Here is a 21,583-nt window from a genome sequence, read left to right on the forward strand (position 1 = left end):
AGTTAGGTCTCCTCGTTTTAAAATCGATAGTTTAAGCGTTTCGTAAGGTTCGGGAACATCAGTAGTAAACATACTAGGTGTTACGTACCTGTTAAACTCGCGCGGTAACGCCTTAACTACCGCGAGGAAACGTGTGCGCGAGTCCGTGATTCCGTGCATGCAAAAATCGGCTTCTGCATAGCAGAACCAGGACTCGATATTGTCGGGCCAAAATGGCGTTAACTGAATCGAAATAGGGGGAATAGACTTTAACTTAAAAACCTTAGGAGAGTGTTCCGTCATAGTAATATAGATAACGAAAAATGTCTAAGTAAAATATATCCGAGAAAAAAAAATTCGCGAAAAAAAGCATATCACAATATATAAAATTCAAATAAAGAATAACAATGAATAATAATATTCCAAAATGGAACAGACTCACAGTATATTGACTTGGTGTACCAGATCACGTCGGTCTCACCAATGATGATGCAACGGATGTTCTAGTTTTACAACTAGTTACCAGTAGCACCTTCTAAATTTGATCGTTCCCAGTCAGATAGAAATCAGAAGTCAGACGAGAAGAGGCAGGAAAGATATATTTGATTCGTTACCAATATATCGAGGACCTTTTCTATGAGCTGGCTAATGAAACGTAGGAGCTGTGTCCCACGTCGTGTTGAAACGTGATCTGGTGCGGATGCATGACCGAAAGCCTTCAGCTAAACAAGTCCACTTAAACAACGTGGTCAGCATCCAATGTCGAACACTTAATGAGCTATTGATTTTGGGGAATTATTTACAGCTACAAGGTTTATTTGGATTATTTTCCAGCAACCAGTCGGCCAGCCAAAGCTAGGCAATCAGAAAATCAAACACAAGCATTTGTTATCAATAAAAATCATTCAATGTCAAATGTTTAAAGTCTCAAGTATCTTATGTACATGAAGGTTGAGGAGACGTTGAGTAATATTAGTCAATTTTTGTGAAATTAACATCTATATCCTGTGGCTTAACAGCGTTAAAATGAATCTCAATTGATAACTGAAATTTAATTTATTTGGAAGAAATGATCAAAATAGTATAGGGTATCAATCTCAGTTATATGGTAATTGGAAAGCTAATGAAAGAAACCTAGTTGAAAAATGTTCAGAGCGATTTGATATGTTTTTATCATTGGGATATTTTAACTTACAAAATTATAGATGGACGGAAATATTTTACCGAAGTTCCATATGAAATTAGTGAACTTTGTGGAGAGCTGTGTTTTTATTTGGCAGCAGAATATGATTTCTCTGAGTAATGAATCAGGTACGTGTCATTGAGATACTCACAAGCGCAAAATCATTATGTAAGTAAGAAGTCGCCCAATATGTCAAAATATAATTACACTGAAACATCGATGCACAGATAAAAGATGTTACCATGCGTCTAAACAAAGTATGGCATCCCAGTAGCTCATTGACTTGCCATTTAACTGAGCTTATAAAACACCATTGAGGTTTGATATTCATATAAAACTTAATAACAGTAAGGTAATCTTATCCGTGAATTGTTTTTGACGACTTAACGGCCTCGTTCATCACATTAATGTCAAAGAACAATGTGATATTATTGAATGCCTAATTTTTAAACAAAAAAAGAATTGTGTCATCTATTACTTCTTTACAAACACCCGTAGTTTTAAAAGCGAAATTGTTTTTTACCTACAAAATGAGAGTACCATACCCAATGTAGTTGTGGCAGTCCCGGTTTGCCTTACTTTTCAGATTCAATTTTGCCACTACAAGTACTACAATTATTTTATCCGAACTTTTACTTTAATGATGGTCATTGTTGGAACTAAGGATTTAAATCCTAAGATGTTTAGAGTTCATTAAATAGATACATACTCCATCCTAGTGTTTATTGAGTCTATACTGGAATAAAAGTAAACTTCCAAATCAATGCATTTCAATATTACAAAAACGTTTCAATGATTAATTAAGTCAGTCTAGTAAATCAACGGTAAGAAATTAAAGCTTGCAACAAAAACAGCCCAAGTTCATTTAAAAACGTGAGAATTTTATAAGCCTGTATTTATTACATACTATCATGTGGGTTCGAAAATACCTTCGGAAAAATCAATAAGCACAGACGACAAGAAATATCAACTTACTACTGGATCCTTAGGCTTTTGTTTGCATAGTTCTGTCAAGCCTTTTAGTAAAGTTGGGTTTACATTCCGAACTAAATAGTCTTTTGCTGCAAGCCTAACGGAAATCGGTGCAACGTCCACTAAATAAACGAGTAATTTCAATAATAAGAACATTACGTTGAGCGAGAAAAAGTACCCACACAATTTTAAAAATATGAAGACTTTGTTTAAACATATATTTTAAGTTTGAATTATTTTGATTAGTCAATCTACCTGCTGTATTCTTGAAAGTACTCTTCCCAAAGCCTTCTGTTTCCATGTTTTAAATGGTTTAGACCCCGTACGTTCATACAAACTAGCAGTAAAATGATGGTTCCGCACTGAAATCTAGTTCAAAGTGGGGAGTGAAATCTTCAGGTATGTTGGTTGTATTACATATTTGAGTGACTTAATCATCTGAGAAGTACTGACGTAGCTACCAAAGGTAGATTTGACGCCTAGTATCGAATTTTGTAGACGGCTTTATAAATTTCATTAACTTCAAATGGACTTATCGATACACATATGCTACAAGAAAAAGTAAATTTTTACTACAAAATTCGGGTTTCACGTCGGGATTTTATTTTATACTGAGAAAACCGTCTTGCAGTCTGAGAATCGTGGATCAGTATGTTAGTTCGTCATATAATTCACGCAAATTTTCTATTCAAGATATTTCGAACTTTTATGATGGATAAAAACCAGTACGCATCAATATAGCTTCAGTTTCCTGTTGATAAACTCGGTCAACTTTGACCATTCAAGGCATATTGTCATCAACCCTCCGTTGTTTCAAAGCTAGTTTGAGTTATCTTGGCATTCTTATCTTAAAATAAGGTTTTCCCTACAAATGCACAAATGACGTAGCCTGTAACTATTTCTCTTGCTGTAAAAGTGGGTGAACTGTACATAAATTGAAATGTAAACAAAAAGTCAATGGGATTATGTCAATTTTAAGGCAAAATGATGAACCAAAGTTAGCTTTTGAGTGATTCTTTGGCGCCACGTAAGCATAACGTAAAAATAGTTTATATTTAATATCAGGTGCTAGATTTAGCTGGGAAGCTGTTAAAAATCAGAAATCACTGGAGTGGCATTGCATTCTAATCTGGGACTCCTCGTCAGCTTCTTTAGACGATCTTACCAGGGGTCAAGCATAGAGCCTCCAGTTCTCGTCAGAAACGCCCCGACTTCAGACTACTGAACTGCCATCGAGGGATTCATGTTTTCAACTCAAGCCACTCTCCAATATCGAGTGACTATCAATGGTGCTTATCTCATTATCGACAAGGCCCAATTCCATCAGTCATAGATTCTCACTGGATCTCCGAAAATCGCCTCAAAGTTAGTTTCAGTAAGAATATAATTATTAGTAGTATGAAGGGTTTGGTGAGACTTGTGAGAAAGAAATACAAAACTTCATTCAAGCTACTTACTATCTGGGAAGAAGAACCTAATTTCCTTTTCAGCACTTGTAAACGAGTCGCTTGCATGTATTCCATTCTGTTGATCATCTGTACCATAAATAGCTCTTAAACTAGACAAGAAATATTCAATAAGAATGTTCAAGTTTCATGTTAGTAAGTTAACCTTTCAGGTGCGGTCGCCTTAGCTTTAAATGCATTTTGTGGACCAATTAGTTCACGAAGAATAGATATAGCATTTTCTCTAGCTATGACCAATACTTCTATCGGACCGCTGCTAATGTAAGCAATTAATGTTGCATAAAATATTTTCCCGTAATGTTCTGCATAAAATTCACTTGCTTGTTCTGGTGTCAAATGAACGCGTCTCTTCTACCAAATGCATTAATTTTAGTTATAAATTCTGGGGAATCGATATTTACCTGTATTATCAAGAATCCTTTTTGCAAGATGAGTTCTTCTATTTTATCTGCATAATTAATAATATCCGGCTTAATAATTAAGAGTGTTCTTTCAATATGAATATATGGAGAATTTTCCCTAGCCATTTCTAAAATTGGGGATATTTTTACTAAGTTCGATGTCGGTTTTCTTGTCGTGTGAAATAAGTTGTGTAACTTGAAGGCCTGAAATGACATTTAGAATAATGTACGGTCTTAATGTCTTAAAATACAAAAGAGGGCAGAACTTTTAGAGTACTAAAAAACACACCAAAACAGGATTTAGCTCAATCAATATGTCTTTTTAAAAAAATAAAATGCTAAGATCACTTGGTAGTTCTTTTAAGATATTTGTTCAAACTAAATGCATTGGGCTCTTTCACACATCAATCAGACCAGAAGTATTGACTTAGCAGTCCCTAGTAATCTCCCAGCCTGCATCGCCTGTAGAAGCAGCCGGTGGTTGGCCACATGTAACGCAGGTCCCAACCAACTCGGTTGGTGAATATTCACCAACTCACCAATCAATGCCATATTCACTTGGTATCCTATCCCTAACCTTAACGTTGCTCAATCAGTAGTGCCAAAATACACTAGCGATGCTTCGAAGACACCAATGATCGGGTCCTAGCAACCTACAAATATCGTTTATTTTTAAGGGGAGCTTCGTAGTCATAAAGAAAGACAAGATGAACTTGTGTATAGCAAACTTATCCTTCGGTTGCCAAACAGACACCTTATCTAAGGCACGAGCGATCCAAGTTACCAAAAGCCAACCTGGCCTTCTGAATTTACTTAGAGATTCTGACAGACAACAACCCAACAGGGCTAATCAGACTTTCAAGATAGATGAAGTTGACGATAAGTTCAACTACTTCACTCCCTATTACTAATTTAGGCGCTGACACACACAGGTCCCGAGATAACGCTTGGTATTTAGATAGAGAGGGGCACATCCCAAATATGCTCTTATTATTGCTAAAGGTGGTCAGTTGGACTTCTATAAACCCAACGGTTTAAAAAGTAATTTGAGAACCTATAAGTCCTTATATGTGTTGTGATGGTTTTTATTTTTTCTGTGCAAGGTAGAGTTTTAGTTTAACTTCAAAATGTTTCAAAACATGATAACCGATTTTCAAGAGAATGACATTTCATCTATCACAACGGTCCATTAACTGACTCTATGGCCCCTAACACTGCAAGAGGAATGAATCTAGAAAACGGGGAGGAGTCTGTGTTGACACAAACTTTTAGGGATGTAAACTGGAAGCCAAGGTTATGATGAGTCAGTAACTCCAGGATCTAGCAATAATGTTTGTTAAGTCAAGCTACTACAACCCATAAGCGCAAAGAAAATGGAGGAAACAGTACCAAATGAATCAAAGGTCTAAAGTTGTAGCGAACGCTTCTGGCTGGTTTGTAGGTAAGCCTTATCGAACGCGTTCTTCTGCATACATCACACCATTGTAACAGTCATTGAACAAAATGCTGAGACCCGGAACAAAGTAATTATTCTAACTGAGGTTTCATTACACATCAAACCGTACTCCATCTTCACTAGAGAATGTAGGCATTGTTTGAGACACGGTGGTTAGAAGGATAACATTATTCATGAACTTTAACATGACTCCACCATCAAAATAATAGAATACAGTAAAAAGCATGAGAATCTGACGATACCGGGCCGGAAAACTTGAATTATATGTTTAAAAAAAGACAGTAGTTAAGTTTTTATAGCCTTATTAACATAAAATAGTTCTTAATGTTATAAAACCCTTTTGAATTGTATCGCAATCAGTTATACTATCGGGTCATTTTTTCGAATCTGTTCTAATTCAATAGTTTTAGTTTTAACTGAGATTTACCCGTTTCTTCCTGAATTATTATTAGTATCTTCTCATTATATAACTGTTTATTCTTAACCCTTTAATTTATTATTGCTATCAATATTTTAAAGTTTCTATCTGAATATGATATATATTCGCAATATTTTATCTATTTCGTTGATTCAATTACATCTCTGCTATACTGTGCTGGTATGTGTCCACAACACCTCACAACGAAATTCATTTGCCTAAGTGTTTCTAATCCACCTTGTATTTCTGACCTTCAGATACCACAGACTGTAAACAGCTAACGAAAACCTGACCCAACCAAAATTACACACGTGTTAACTAGCCCAAAATCTCGTTCTTCTGTTAAAAATGCATTCGTTGGAAATGAAGTTTCTTATTGTACAAGTTTCTTGCCATATAGTTGAGAACAATGGTCAGATAAACTAGTTAACACCTCATGTGATAGTGGCTTAGATTAGCTGTTACTTTACATATCTCTTTTTAAAGCTTAATATTTCACCAGGTATGTCATTATCTCCCTACTTTCCCATGTCTCTTATTCTATTTTGTCATTCTATTACTTTCTTTAGTTCTCTTCTTCTTTACTATCTAAAGCAGGAGCGATATTATTTAAACATTATGGAATCCTCTGTTTGAATAAAACCCATTAGCAACATTGCAGCGGTGTACATATTAACATCTTAGAACGTCACATTAGATCTATCTTACTTGAAAGTATGACGTATCTTCTTTAAAATTCGTTACTTATTGACCATAAAGCATCAATTTGTGGGCTTAATTGATGAAAATTTAGCTATTTATGCCTTTGAAAAAAATCGGCTGATATAATATAATATCAACTCACTCACCAGGCACTTCAGTATGAGCCACACTCTAACTGTGAGGGCTGATGATACTACATGGCCGCCAGAACTTAAGTAGGTCAGAAACGTTCTGTAAAAGCTTAACAGTGTTATCGTTAAAACCTCCCCCTACCGTTATGAAACTGTAATTACTAGCTAAAACGGTCTTGCCCAAATATTACTATTGTATATAAGACAATTATGGCATATCAACGAAGCTCGAATCCGATATATGACTGTAAACTGAAGAGAATCTGGATATCACGGATACATGTCCTTAAGGTGAAAACATCAGAGACAAACCTGTATGGCCACGAACTTTTTACGGTAATTTATCTTCATCTCAGATGGCAAAGGCCATCAAACTGCCGACTGGCAGTTCGAAGACACTTCTTCTGTTTGTTCCGGCGTATGTTATACAGTCGTAAATGGGTGCCAAGTTTACACTCCTTTGGGTTACCACCGAAAGGAATATTCACAAGCGTCGAGTTTGCTAAAGTTCGGGGAGTAAAACTGTTTCTGATGGTCATTATTCACTAAGCTCAGTAGCTTTGGAATTTCAATCATCCATTCTATCTGAAGATCTTGAAAAGATTAACGATATTACATTGAAAAGATTCCTTCATGATGTAAGAGGAAGATCGAATAATTCTTATTCCAGAAGGGGTGGTATGTACGTAACGACCTGAAAATACGGCTGCTTTCAGGATTTTCTAACAACAGCGGTTTGTTCTATTAAACACAATAGTAAGTCTCATCCAATGCTTGTACGTATTATCGGTAAATAATTTAAGGGGGGCCCAGGACCAACTACTAATTCTTATTCCACTTTAGGATTCAATCGGTGGTTGTGATAGTTTATGGCGACAGCAGAGGCACACGACTGAGATCCTAATGTTGTCAATATTTTTGTAAGTCGTGGTCTAAATTTTCGAATTTAAGTGACTTATTACACACAAATCAACCTCCTCAATTAGCTGAACTACTTTAGATTTAACTTCCGTGTGAAATTGATAACGAACGCAGATATTTAGAAGAAAAGTGGGTTACTCTTGTTGGGAGCAAAGTTTCGACACAAGACTCACCAAGAGATATATTTAGGCAAAAGTCCCAATCTCCGCGGAACAGATGAAAGAGACAACTTTCTGATGCATTTTCACCAAGAGTTCCATCAACTTTCCCCGAAGGGTGTCCGTATCGATTTCACTATTGCCGTTCGCCCGACTTGATTTTAGTCAGTAAGCACATCCAAAAGTGAGTAGACGTGCAAAACAATATGTCATAAAAAGCCAGTAAAGCCGTTTTGTCTTCTGTCCTTAAATCGAAAATATCGTGTGATTCATCGTCTAACAAGCGACAAATGATGATGTCTATCCAACCAAACATTTATGAGAATTTTGGGCGAGACTATAACTTGCGGACGAACCAATCAGATTTAGGATAACAGGTTTTTGATTTTGGCGCGAAATTCACTCACTTATTTGTCTAAATAGCGTTTTTACATTTTAGCTGATGTCATTTCGTGATTGAAATGATAAATCTAAGCTCTAACCCTTACCATCAACTGTAAATCACCGTTTGTTGTGTACATTTATGATAAGCTTTAAGAGTTGCTAATGAAGATGTAAGTGGTTGTAGTACACATATTTGCATGCTTTATAGGAATAATTCCACGTGCATGCTTATGTGAAATATTTACGTCACCCAATACACATTTTGTACATACTTCTAGATATGATCACTGACTAGAGGCAATGACGTACATTATACTATGGAGAACGATGTGTAGGACCAAAATAAGAAGTAAGCACGAATTACCAAACCAAAATCTAAGGGTTTGTACCGTTCGACACTGAAGAATGCACAAACTAAATCATAAATAACGTTACTAATGAAAAAATCTAGCAATTTCTACAGGTTTGGAAAGGAGATACGATATAAAGTCTTCATAATAATTATTTTAACGAATGAAGACAATGTTACGGAGTATTCTGTAGTGATCGCTTATTTCATTACATCAAAATCAGGAAAAATGTGGTAACTGACATCAAACTACCTTCAAGAGATTTTTTAAAAACTACTGGAGCCGGTGTCATAGAAACCGAAGTTCAATGAACAACATGCTCGTAAGAAGCGAATATGAGTCGAATAGTTATTTTTTACTTCCGCTTTAATGTTAAGGGGTGGTTTTTTATGTTTGGTAGCATCTAGTGAAGATGCTCCACCCACCCAACTGCATTAGCCGTAGTTAATTTGACAGTTTTTGGAGGTCGGTATATTTTGACGGTAGGTGGGAATATGTGTTCCGGAAATAGTGAGGTCACTATTACTGGCATCTTTAATATCACATGCTGGCCATTTGGTTGGTTGCAATAAAAGTTTTATGATCAAAATGAGAATAACGAACAGACGTAAATAGAAGATGAGACTTACAAAACAAATAAATTGATTGATGAAGACAAGTGAATGATTTGCAATAATGATTAGTGAAACCAGAGAAAATGCTAAAGTAAGAAAGTAACATAATATTAAAAAGGGACTGGGACCAACGAGTGTAATAGTGTAGTGCCGTAGAGGTAAATCTAAATTTTGTCTTTGCATGTAACACGCGTCAATATACGTATGTGTCTATGTATGTGCGTGTGTGTAAGTCTGTATGTATATATGTATATGCGTATGTATGTATGAATGAACGAACGTAGTTGTTTATTTACATATTCATTTAGCTGTGTATTTGAGCATGTATGTATATATGTGTGGAGGCACGAATGGATGGATGTGTAAGGCTTACTTGATTGTTCACACTCCTCTCGAAAAAAATCGGCCGAATGACTCCCAATCACGTCGGTTAGAGGGATATCATACACGAAACAAACTTACACTACGAAGAGTTGAGATCACATCCGAGTATTTAGTTTTTGATAGCCGATTCTTCAAAGGCCACCTCACAAATTACTTCAATCCCTTCGAGTACAAGCACATTTTATGGGGTAACCTAAACCACCCAGGATGTTCTATACTATGATCCCACCCTTCCTCGTTCTTTTATAGCTGAGGCGAAATAGCTCTACCTGATGAGATCAATCTTCATGCGATTCGCCTTTCGATCATGTAAAATGTTTTGCCTCACGTCTCTACTCTCGTTTCAAGAGATTCCAGACTTTCTTAAGGAGAAAAACTTAAATAATGTTACAGGTTTATTATTATTATTATTCACAAACATCTTATGGGTACATAAGTGCTGTGAAGAAACCATTTTGGGTTTCTTCAAAAATGCAATAATACACAATTTTCAATAATGTTAGCATTACATTTGCCATGTTTGAGAAAGGAAGGAAAAGGAAAATAAAATATTAATAATAGAATAGTAATAATAAATCAGGTTCTGCGTAATTGGCAAGAATTTTGAATTGATTTTGAAGGAGGAAAGAAAGAAACTAAGGAAATAGAAATAAAGGAGTCGCGGAATACGTAAATATCTTAACACAGAACAAGAATAAACAACTATGTATGTATGGTAAAACGAGCAATAAAAGTAAAATAAGACAGAATAAATTAATAAGTAAATAACTTATTATAGCGGTAAGATATGACGTTAGAATAAGTGTTTGTGCGTGCACAGTCATAGTTTTGGGTGATGCTATGAAAGTCTCCATTAAGTGCAAAATATAATCAATATGTATGAGGTGTATATACATAGTGAAGATACGAAACGAGTCTGATAAATTGAATTCAGCGTACCTCAAGTTATTGTCTTAATCCAAAAACTTCGTCATCTTAAGAATAATATTTATTTAGAAGGAAAAAAAGAGAGGGAGAAAAGAAATGAACACATGGTGAAAGGGTCCAACCATGATCATAATAGTGTAATGGATATAGACTTTTGAGATGAACGAATAATTTTAAAATAATAATAACAACAATAATAAACCCTTACGGATAAATACGTGTAGATTTATGTAACAGTATACAGAGTGAAACCGGGTATTAGTATAAACATTAGTTTGAGGGCTTGGCCGGACATGTGCTCCAAGTAATGTTAAGAACAGGTCAGACGTCAATATGCCTAACTGTCTTTGAAAGGAGTGGGTGATTGTGTAGAATTTAGTTGGGTCTCCCTGATGGTTATCGCTCGCGATCGGCATTAATGTCAGCAAAACGCTTGGGTCAAACTGCGTTGAACCGTTGGAGGAGTGATGGTAAATATAGGCAGGCAATCTGACTCCCCCGTTGAGTGCAGAAAAAATGTCACTGACATATATTAAGGATAAAGACGGGAATAAGGATGACTACTTAAGATACCAAAGACAAGGACTCTTTCTAGCCTCAGAGCCCTCTACTTCCGTCCATAACTTTGTGCTGCGCAAATAACATTTCAACCAACAAAATAATGGTTTTGTGTAAATCTTTTATCAGTGATCATTTTTTCCACATTATATCGGCGACGACCGCATTGAAAATGCCCACAGAGCTGTATGCGCTCCCTTCAGACTCTCGGAATTAAACATGTCTGTCAAACGTTGTGTAGTTGCAATACGATGGTCCAATGTTGACTGGTAAAACTGGAGTAAACTTTATAGAATTGTTGAAGTTTTACTAAAGTTTCGCCACTTTGTAGCGCTAATTGCACACTACAGGAAATCAGTGGATGTTTATAATGGGGATGTAGGATTTGGAACGAGGTTTGGATAGAAACATTACAATCCATGTCAACCTTTTGGTTCCTTCAACGGAGTGGTAGCCGGTTGTTGTTTTACTTCTTTAACCTCCTCTTAAATTTACTTGACCTCACGGAGGTTAATGTAGTGTCCAAGGAAGTAAAATGTAGAGACTCTGAAAACACATTTTGTAGGGTTTATCACCAGACTACAGGACTGAGAACGTTCAAGTAATGAGTGAAGGTATTGAGGGCATTCATCTAAAAAAACGTCGGCTGTGATAACATCGTCCATATACACGAAATAAAGTCAAATTCTGTACAGTTTGCACCCATAAGTCGCTCAAACGACTAGGATACATTTCTCAATCTAAAAGGTATTCGAAATATTTGGAACAGAAGAACGACTACCGTTTTCATGTGTTTCCGGCTGTCACAGAGGATTGATGGTAAGATTCGATAAATCGTCTGGGAAGTGTAACTTGTGTGCTACTTATGAATTACTTTGCACATTATTCTCAGCCTGATTTGAATTCCAAATAAAACACGCTCATGTACGTTTGTTGATTTCTTTCTGGCTTGAATTCTGGTCCATACGTGACTACAAGAACACTTCATCATGGCTTTACACTAATATATGTAAATATGTATAATTTGCAACAATGAAGTAATACCCATCGGGTAATTGCTTCACGTAATGATTATATAATTGCACATTTGTTATAAAATAATATCGAGTGGTTGGGAAAAAGAGGATTATAATAATCGAAGTAATTATTCGGAAAGTCAAACAGCTGCTACGTTGCACAGTATACAAAAAGAAGGGACTGACAAAATATCTCGATGAAAGGTCAGTATTATAGTGGTCATGTAAGAATCAAGGGACGAATACTGGGAATACGTAAAAATATAAGAGTGGAAGAAATTACAAGATAGTTTAGATATTTTTGAAGGAAAGTTTTCCATCAAAGTTCAGCTACAAATTCACTCCTATATCAATGGCTAAGGTAGTGAGAGTGGTTGTATAAACCTATTTGGGATACAAAGGATTGGTTTGTGAACATGGATTCCGATAGCTTTAGCAACATGCGAAAAATGAACTCGTAGACCATAAGGCGAATTCTATGGGACGCGGTGAGTAACCTTAAAAGCTTTATTCAGGTCAACCTATTCACGCGCGTCCACCAAGTGAGCGAGAATAGAACACCAAACCACTCTTATCTTTACTTTGCACTAATAAGACGGACAGTGTTCTGCCATGAAACTTTTGACGTTATAAATTGCAAGATCTAACTAACCGCGTCAACAGGAACACTTTTTAGACTGACGATGCCACATATATCGTAGTTTGACAACCATTTAATCAGCAACACCTTCTATGATTGAATCGTGTCCACCCAGTAATATCAAAAGTCAGAAGCGAGGAGGTTGGAAGGTATATTTGATAGATTATCAATATATCGGGAAGTGACTGATCTAAACTGGCCAGCGATCGCAGAAGTTGAACACGGAGTTCCCACTCGTGATCCGGTGTGGATGCATGACCGAGCACCTTCAGCTAGGTGAGTTCATTAAAACTAATGTGGTCAGCATCCAATGTCGAAGACTGACAGAGACATTGATTTTAGGGATTTATTTACCGCTACAGATCACACACTCCATAGTGAGGTAGTGATGACCCTACGACGTGACCAGCCAGATGTCGTTGGTAACCACTCTTCTGGTAGCTTGCTATGTTTAGCAGCGTCTGGTCGTCTTTCCTTACTATAAGGAACCAAGAAGTACAATATAGTAATAGGGAAACAAAGTACAATGGAAATTTCGGTTCCTCGCAAACTTCATCATTCTTTTTATCGTCTTTTCCAGCCATCCTGGAAAACAAAAGAGGAATATGCAAGTGCGTGTCGAAATACAAACGTACGCGCGTAAAGACAAGGTTGGCCAAAAAAGTTACACCTGTGATAGCGTAAGAGCGAGTTTTAAAGTACTTTTTCTTCGGTATGTTTCCAGTAAAAAATTAAATATACACATATTAAGAAAAAATTTGTCTTTTTTTGGAATAAAACGTTTAAGTATAATGAGATTAGATTTTTATTATATATAATACAAAGGAAAATGGAGGTGAAACAAATTGTTAACTGTTGTCTTACGTGCACTAATCGTCTAAATGTTCTGGAAATCGTACTCTTCTTCCACAACGCGTTGTCCTAGGTTTATTTTCAGATAATGCCGAAGTATCAACGTGATGAAGAGGATGTGATCACTTGGACTGAAACATCATTTCAAATAAGGGCAAATCTTGGTGAGAAAAAGTGAGAGCATAATCAAGTGTTCACTTTTTGACATGCGATTTCGATGCTGGAAGTCGGCTAACCAGGATTTTGCTGGAATCTTCTCGTCGTCTCTCATTTAAAGTAAACCATACTAGTAGTTGTAGTATGCTTTTGATTAGATCACTGAACAGAATCTTTTATGAGCTAAGTTACGGTTTGAAACAGACAAATCTTTCGACAATTATTATATGATAACGGGAAATATAATCTACGTGCATAGTGAAAGTGTTAACAAATACTTGAGCTGTAATGTTTCGACATTACCATGATAAATTCGATTAACCTTTCACCACTTAACTCAGTCAGTCGGCTACAACGTAGGATCAGGCATATATATGTATCAGTCCATGTTACCATACCTCATTAGTACAACAAGATGAACAACAAATTCAAAGAAGCAGTTACTCCAATGGTAGTGAAAAAACATTTCATATAGAGATATGATGCAGGGAAAAATAATTAGTTCGTAGAAAGTAGGGTATGAGTAATTTTAATCTCACGGCTTAAGAAAAGACAAAGTATATACACCTATGTCATTGTGATCGATTCTGAGCCATGTCAGCCAGAGTCTCCGACCATCGGTGATGATAGTCGCGCGTACCGCAATCAAGTAGTCTGCATCCACCAACATGGCTCAAACCACGCCGTGACCTTGAGTTGAGTCAAACAACCTTATTAGCCATGGTCTGGCAATATGCAACTGCAAATTAAGTAATAGAAGATACGTCTGTAGCCAGGATAAAATGAAAAATGCCTCGACAAACTTTTAGGAAGAATATGACGAATGTATACGGTTTTATTATCCATGGAAAATTTACAGATCATTTGACAGATTTCGAAACCCAAATGCTATGGTGACTGAACTGATACCCGAAATTACATACTCAGGTTCCATGTTCACGCCAATAACGTATGTTGAAGAAATCGAAAATATGTATTAAGCAGTGCAACCTTGGACTAAGCAATTACTGCTGTGACACAGTGAAAGTTGAAATTTCGACATTTAACAGTTGAATTCATGATTCGGTCCAAGCTAGACCACCAATGAACTTGAAATCTGACATTCTGCCCAATGGTCATGAGTATTCACAATCGGAAGGTCTGCGAAGCGCAAATTAGAATATTAGTTACCCTCGTTCTCGTAGAAACATAAAATTCCGTCCGATAAAGACTTTTGGGCAGCCATATAAATGTGAGGGCAAGCCTAGTAAGTATTTATTTCGTTGTAAACTTCGTTCTCCAATATCGTGTGTACTTACCTGTCACGAAATGTTTAACCGTGACTGAACCGAGCATATCAAATAAGTATGAAAGAGAAAGAAAACGCTGAGAATTCCACCACAGCATTTCATGGGGCAGTGTCATCATTTATTTGTTCCTCCCCCTGTTTTGTATTTTGGCCTTTGTTCAGGTCTCTTGTTAACTATACTTTGTGTTCTTTCGTCTTCCTTGTCCAGGCACTTCCTATTTCATCCTGGCTAAAGATGTATCTTCTATTACTTAATCTGACGTTGCATGTTGCCGGACCATCGCTAATAAGGTTGTGTTTGACTCAACTCAAGGTCACGGCGCGGTCTAGTGTATGACTGTTAACCTTCGACTCACCGGAGTCTTTGCAGATAGATATCTGATCCCATCTTGTTGAGAATATTTTTATTGATTCCCAGGTTTTGAACTCTTGTTTATCAATTATTCCTTTTTACCTTTAGCACGTCATTTTGCGCTAACAAAACCTTCGATTGTATAGCACAAGGTGTACATTTTGAGGTATTTTGTTCTTTTGACATTTTTTTTCTCGAATTGCAGCCGTTCAAGTTGAACACGGAGTTTATGTTTTGATATAACATAATAGGAGTCATCTAAAAACGCTTGGTAGGCCATAATGAGGAACGTAGTCAAGCCCAGTCTAAAAAACTTCTGTTCGTTAGTTCTGCATTCAAACCAAATATTGGTACTTCGGTCGTTACACTCATTTGGATAGTTAAACTAAGATACTCAGAGAATAATGATATCCCTGGAACAACCAAAATACTTCAACGTCGATCACTTAAGGCAATACATTCAATGTCCCTAAACTAAGATGGTGAAGAAGAACGATGAAAGCTTCACGATCCAGCTCAGAGAAGGAGACTCCACCAATGTGTATGAGACTAGTGCTTGCTCCGCCGTTAGTATTACTCAACATTGACACTCAGGTCTAATTAATATAGGTGGGTTTAATGGTCAGGGAATGTCGCAACCTTCAGTTTTCAATTGTGCTTTCCATACTCAGAAGTGGTTACACACCTCCACTCATTCAATAAAAGATCCCATTGTTGAGACTGACGGTATGGAACGTGTTAAGGACTTTATGGCAATAGAGGAATGAGCATTTAACAAAGAACTTATACTTACCCACCGATATATCACTCCAAGAACATTCTGCCCCATTTGACATAAAGTGCTTGTACGTTCCACGGAAATCTGCTGCCGATGGTCCACTTAGATTGTGATCTCTGCCTTGTGACCACAGTGAACTCAGATCTCAGCCCAAAATACAGGGGCAATGAAGTCAAGGCAAATGCAGCTTTTCATTTAATGTGTAGATGATTTGGAGCGATCACACTAGAGTTTTTCAACCTTTTGAAACATGCTCACGGCCCTTCTCTGAAGTCCACAATGTCTTTTCACCTCCTTTCATCCAAATGAACATAAATTTCTCGGATAAATTACAGAGACAGGCAACTAAGTGAGTGATAGAGCTAAAACATAAATCTAACGACACATAAGATTATCACTACTGACTCCAAAGAGAATATGAGATGAGATGATGATGACATGTAAAACATTGGGTACGTAAAGCCACCCAAAAACGATCATTTCACTATAGTATCATCACCGAGCTCCTCGAGAAAGCCTTCGATAGATTTTCAACAGTCTTGGTTAGATGGTGGGGTTAGACGCGGGGTAAATCAGTCGATGAGGTTATGAATATACATCGAATGAGGTGGTTGGGCTGCGTATTACGCATGTTCAACCACCAAATATTGCGACGCTCACTGCTGACTAGTGTTGGAGATGGATGGAAGAAAGTTAAGGGCGGCTAAACCAGAATGAAGCATCAGTCCACAAAATCACTAACTTCTGGTTTGAGCCATGTTGGTGGATGCTTCACGTAATGATTATATAATTGCACATTTGTTATAAAATAATATCGAGTGGTTGGGAAAAAGAGGATTATAATAATCGAAGTAATTATTCGGAAAGTCAAACAGCTGCTACGTTGCACAGTATACAAAAAGAAGGGACTGACAAAATATCTCGATGAAAGGTCAGTATTATAGTGGTCATGTAAGAATCAAGGGACGAATACTGGGAATACGTAAAAATGTAAGAGTGGAAGAAATTACAAGATAGTTTAGATATTTTTGAAGGAAAGTTTTCCATCAAAGTTCAGCTACAAATTCACTCCTATATCAATGGCTAAGGTAGTGAGAGTGGTTGTATAAACCTATTTGGGATACAAAGGATTGGTTTGTGAACATGGATTCCGATAGCTTTAGCAACATGCGAAAAATGAACTCGTAGACCATAAGGCGAATTCTATGGGACGCGGTGAGTAACCTTAAAAGCTTTATTCAGGTCAACCTATTCACGCGCGTCCACCAAGTGAGCGAGAATAGAACACCAAACCACTCTTATCTTTACTTTGCACTAATAAGACGGACAGTGTTCTGCCATGAAACTTTTGACGTTATAAATTGCAAGATCTAACTAACCGCGTCAACAGGAACACTTTTTAGACTGACGATGCCACATATATCGTAGTTTGACAACCATTTAATCAGCAACACCTTCTATGATTGAATCGTGTCCACCCAGTAATATCAAAAGTCAGAAGCGAGGAGGTTGGAAGGTATATTTGATAGATTATCAATATATCGGGAAGTGACTGATCTAAACTGGCCAGCGATCGCAGAAGTTGAACACGGAGTTCCCACTCGTGATCCGGTGTGGATGCATGACCGAGCACCTTCAGCTAGGTGAGTTCATTAAAACTAATGTGGTCAGCATCCAATGTCGAAGACTGACAGAGACATTGATTTTAGGGATTTATTTACCGCTACAGATCACACACTCCATAGTGAGGTAGTGATGACCCTACGACGTGACCAGCCAGATGTCGTTGGTAACCACTCTTCTGGTAGCTTGCTATGTTTAGCAGCGTCTGCTCGTCTTTCCTTACTATAAGGAACCAAGAAGTACAATATAGTAATAGGGAAACAAAGTACAATGGAAATTTCGGTTCCTCGCAAACTTCATCATTCTTTTTATCGTCTTTTCCAGCCATCCTGGAAAACAAAAGAGGAATATGCAAGTGCGTGTCGAAATACAAACGTACGCGCGTAAAGACAAGGTTGGCCAAAAAAGTTACACCTGTGATAGCGTAAGAGCGAGTTTTAAAGTACTTTTTCTTCGGTATGTTTCCAGTAAAAAATTAAATATACACATATTAAGAAAAAATTTGTCTTTTTTTGGAATAAAACGTTTAAGTATAATGAGATTAGATTTTTATTATATATAATACAAAGGAAAATGGAGGTGAAACAAATTGTTAACTGTTGTCTTACGTGCACTAATCGTCTAAATGTTCTGGAAATCGTACTCTTCTTCCACAACGCGTTGTCCTAGGTTTATTTTCAGATAATGCCGAAGTATCAACGTGATGAAGAGGATGTGATCACTTGGACTGAAACATCATTTCAAATAAGGGCAAATCTTGGTGAGAAAAAGTGAGAGCATAATCAAGTGTTCACTTTTTGACATGCGATTTCGATGCTGGAAGTCGGCTAACCAGGATTTTGCTGGAATCTTCTCGTCGTCTCTCATTTAAAGTAAACCATACTAGTAGTTGTAGTATGCTTTTGATTAGATCACTGAACAGAATCTTTTATGAGCTAAGTTACGGTTTGAAACAGACAAATCTTTCAACAATTATTATATGATAACGGGAAATATAATCTACGTGCATAGTGAAAGTGTTAACAAATACTTGAGCTGTAATGTTTCGACATTACCATGATAAATTCGATTAACCTTTCACCACTTAACTCAGTCAGTCGGCTACAACGTAGGATCAGGCATATATATGTATCAGTCCATGTTACCATACCTCATTAGTACAACAAGATGAACAACAAATTCAAAGAAGCAGTTACTCCAATGGTAGTGAAAAAACATTTCATATAGAGATATGATGCAGGGAAAAATAATTAGTTCGTAGAAAGTAGGGTATGAGTAATTTTAATCTCACGGCTTAAGAAAAGACAAAGTATATACACCTATGTCATTGTGATCGATTCTGAGCCATGTCAGCCAGAGTCTCCGACCATCGGTGATGATAGTCGCGCGTACCGCAATCAAGTAGTCTGCATCCACCAACATGGCTCAAACCACGCCGTGACCTTGAGTTGAGTCAAACAACCTTATTAGCCATGGTCTGGCAATATGCAACTGCAAATTAAGTAATAGAAGATACGTCTGTAGCCAGGATAAAATGAAAAATGCCTCGACAAACTTTTAGGAAGAATATGACGAATGTATACGGTTTTATTATCCATGGAAAATTTACAGATCATTTGACAGATTTCGAAACCCAAATGCTATGGTGACTGAACTGATACCCGAAATTACATACTCAGGTTCCATGTTCACGCCAATAACGTATGTTGAAGAAATCGAAAATATGTATTAAGCAGTGCAACCTTGGACTAAGCAATTACTGCTGTGACACAGTGAAAGTTGAAATTTCGACATTTAACAGTTGGATTCATGATTCGGTCCAAGCTAGACCACCAATGAACTTGAAATCTGACATTCTGCCCAATGGTCATGAGTATTCACAATCGGAAGGTCTGCGAAGCGCAAATTAGAATATTAGTTACCCTCGTTCTCGTAGAAACATAAAATTCCGTCCGATAAAGACTTTTGGGCAGCCATATAAATGTGAGGGCAAGCCTAGTAAGTATTTATTTCGTTGTAAACTTCGTTCTCCAATATCGTGTGTACTTACCTGTCACGAAATGTTTAACCGTGACTGAACCGAGCATATCAAATAAGTATGAAAGAGAAAGAAAACGCTGAGAATTCCACCACAGCATTTCATGGGGCAGTGTCATCATTTATTTGTTCCTCCCCCTGTTTTGTATTTTGGCCTTTGTTCAGGTCTCTTGTTAACTATACTTTGTGTTCTTTCGTCTTCCTTGTCCAGGCACTTCCTATTTCATCCTGGCTAAAGATGTATCTTCTATTACTTAATCTGACGTTGCATGTTGCCGGACCATCGCTAATAAGGTTGTGTTTGACTCAACTGAAGGTCACGGCGCGGTCTAGTGTATGACTGTTAACCTTCGACTCACCGGAGTCTTTGCAGATAGATATCTGATCCCATCTTGTTGAGAATATTTTTATTGATTCCCAGGTTTTGAACTCTTGTTTATCAATTATTCCTTTTTACCTTTAGCACGTCATTTTGCGCTAACAAAACCTTCGATTGTATAGCACAAGGTGTACATTTTGAGGTATTTTGTTCTTTTGACATTTTTTTTCTCGAATTGCAGCCGTTCAAGTTGAACACGGAGTTTATGTTTTGATATAACATAATAGGAGTCATCTAAAAACGCTTGGTAGGCCATAATGAGGAACGTAGTCAAGCCCAGTCTAAAAAACTTCTGTTCGTTAGTTCTGCATTCAAACCAAATATTGGTACTTCGGTCGTTACACTCATTTGGATAGTTAAACTAAGATACTCAGAGAATAATGATATCCCTGGAACAACCAAAATACTTCAACGTCGATCACTTAAGGCAATACATTCAATGTCCCTAAACTAAGATGGTGAAGAAGAACGATGAAAGCTTCACGATCCAGCTCAGAGAAGGAGACTCCACCAATGTGTATGAGACTAGTGCTTGCTCCGCCGTTAGTATTACTCAACATTGACACTCAGGTCTAATTAATATAGGTGGGTTTAATGGTCAGGGAATGTCGCAACCTTCAGTTTTCAATTGTGCTTTCCATACTCAGAAGTGGTTACACACCTCCACTCATTCAATAAAAGATCCCGTTGTTGAGACTGACGGTATGGAACGTGTTAAGGACTTTATGGCAATAGAGGAATGAGCATTTAACAAAGAACTTATACTTACCCACCGATATGTCACTCCAAGAACATTCTGCCCCATTTGACATAAAGTGCTTGTACGTTCCACGGAAATCTGCTGCCGATGGTCCACTTAGATTGTGATCTCTGCCTTGTGACCACAGTGAACTCAGATCTCAGCCCAAAATACAGGGGCAATGAAGTCAAGGCAAATGCAGCTTTTCATTTAATGTGTAGATGATTTGGAGCGATCACACTAGAGTTTTTCAACCTTTTGAAACATGCTCACGGCCCTTCTCTGAAGTCCACAATGTCTTTTCACCTCCTTTCATCCAAATGAACATAAATTTCTCGGATAAATTACAGAGACAGGCAACTAAGTGAGTGATAGAGCTAAAACATAAATCTAACGACACATAAGATTATCACTACTGACTCCAAGGAGAATATGAGATGAGATGATGATGACATGTAAAACATTGGGTACGTAAAGCCACCCAAAAACGATCATTTCACTATAGTATCATCACCGAGCTCCTCGAGAAAGCCTTCGATAGATTTTCAACAGTCTTGGTTAGATGGTGGGGTTAGACGCGGGGTAAATCAGTCGATGAGGTTATGAATATACATCGAATGAGGTGGTTGGGCTGCGTATTACGCATGTTCAACCACCAAATATTGCGACGCTCACTGCTGACTAGTGTTGGAGATGGATGGAAGAAAGTTAAGGGCGGC

The 21,583-nt window shown here is 37.3% G+C and overlaps 1 protein-coding gene across 1 annotated transcript; it reads right to left on the reverse strand.

The window, feature by feature from the left end:
* Positions 1 to 774: 774 nt before the first annotated feature.
* On the reverse strand, positions 775 to 8,789 carry Smp_146210 (nucleoside diphosphate kinase; the record flags this gene model as incomplete). The annotated part of the gene is made up of 6 exons (XM_018788599.1): positions 8,774 to 8,789; positions 4,002 to 4,205; positions 3,746 to 3,951; positions 3,592 to 3,692; positions 2,138 to 2,256; positions 775 to 834 (listed from the first exon to the last, which is right to left on the reverse strand). Exons 2-6 carry the CDS (start codon positions 4,125 to 4,127, stop codon positions 775 to 777), a joined length of 612 nt encoding a protein of 203 aa, XP_018654125.1. The 5' UTR covers positions 4,128 to 4,205; positions 8,774 to 8,789.
* Between the last annotated feature and the right edge of the window lie 12,794 nt (positions 8,790 to 21,583).

The sequence above is a fragment of the Schistosoma mansoni genome, chromosome W (genome assembly GCF_000237925.1).
Source record: "Schistosoma mansoni strain Puerto Rico chromosome W, complete genome".
In the NCBI taxonomy this organism is placed as follows: Eukaryota; Metazoa; Platyhelminthes; class Trematoda; order Strigeidida; family Schistosomatidae; genus Schistosoma; species Schistosoma mansoni.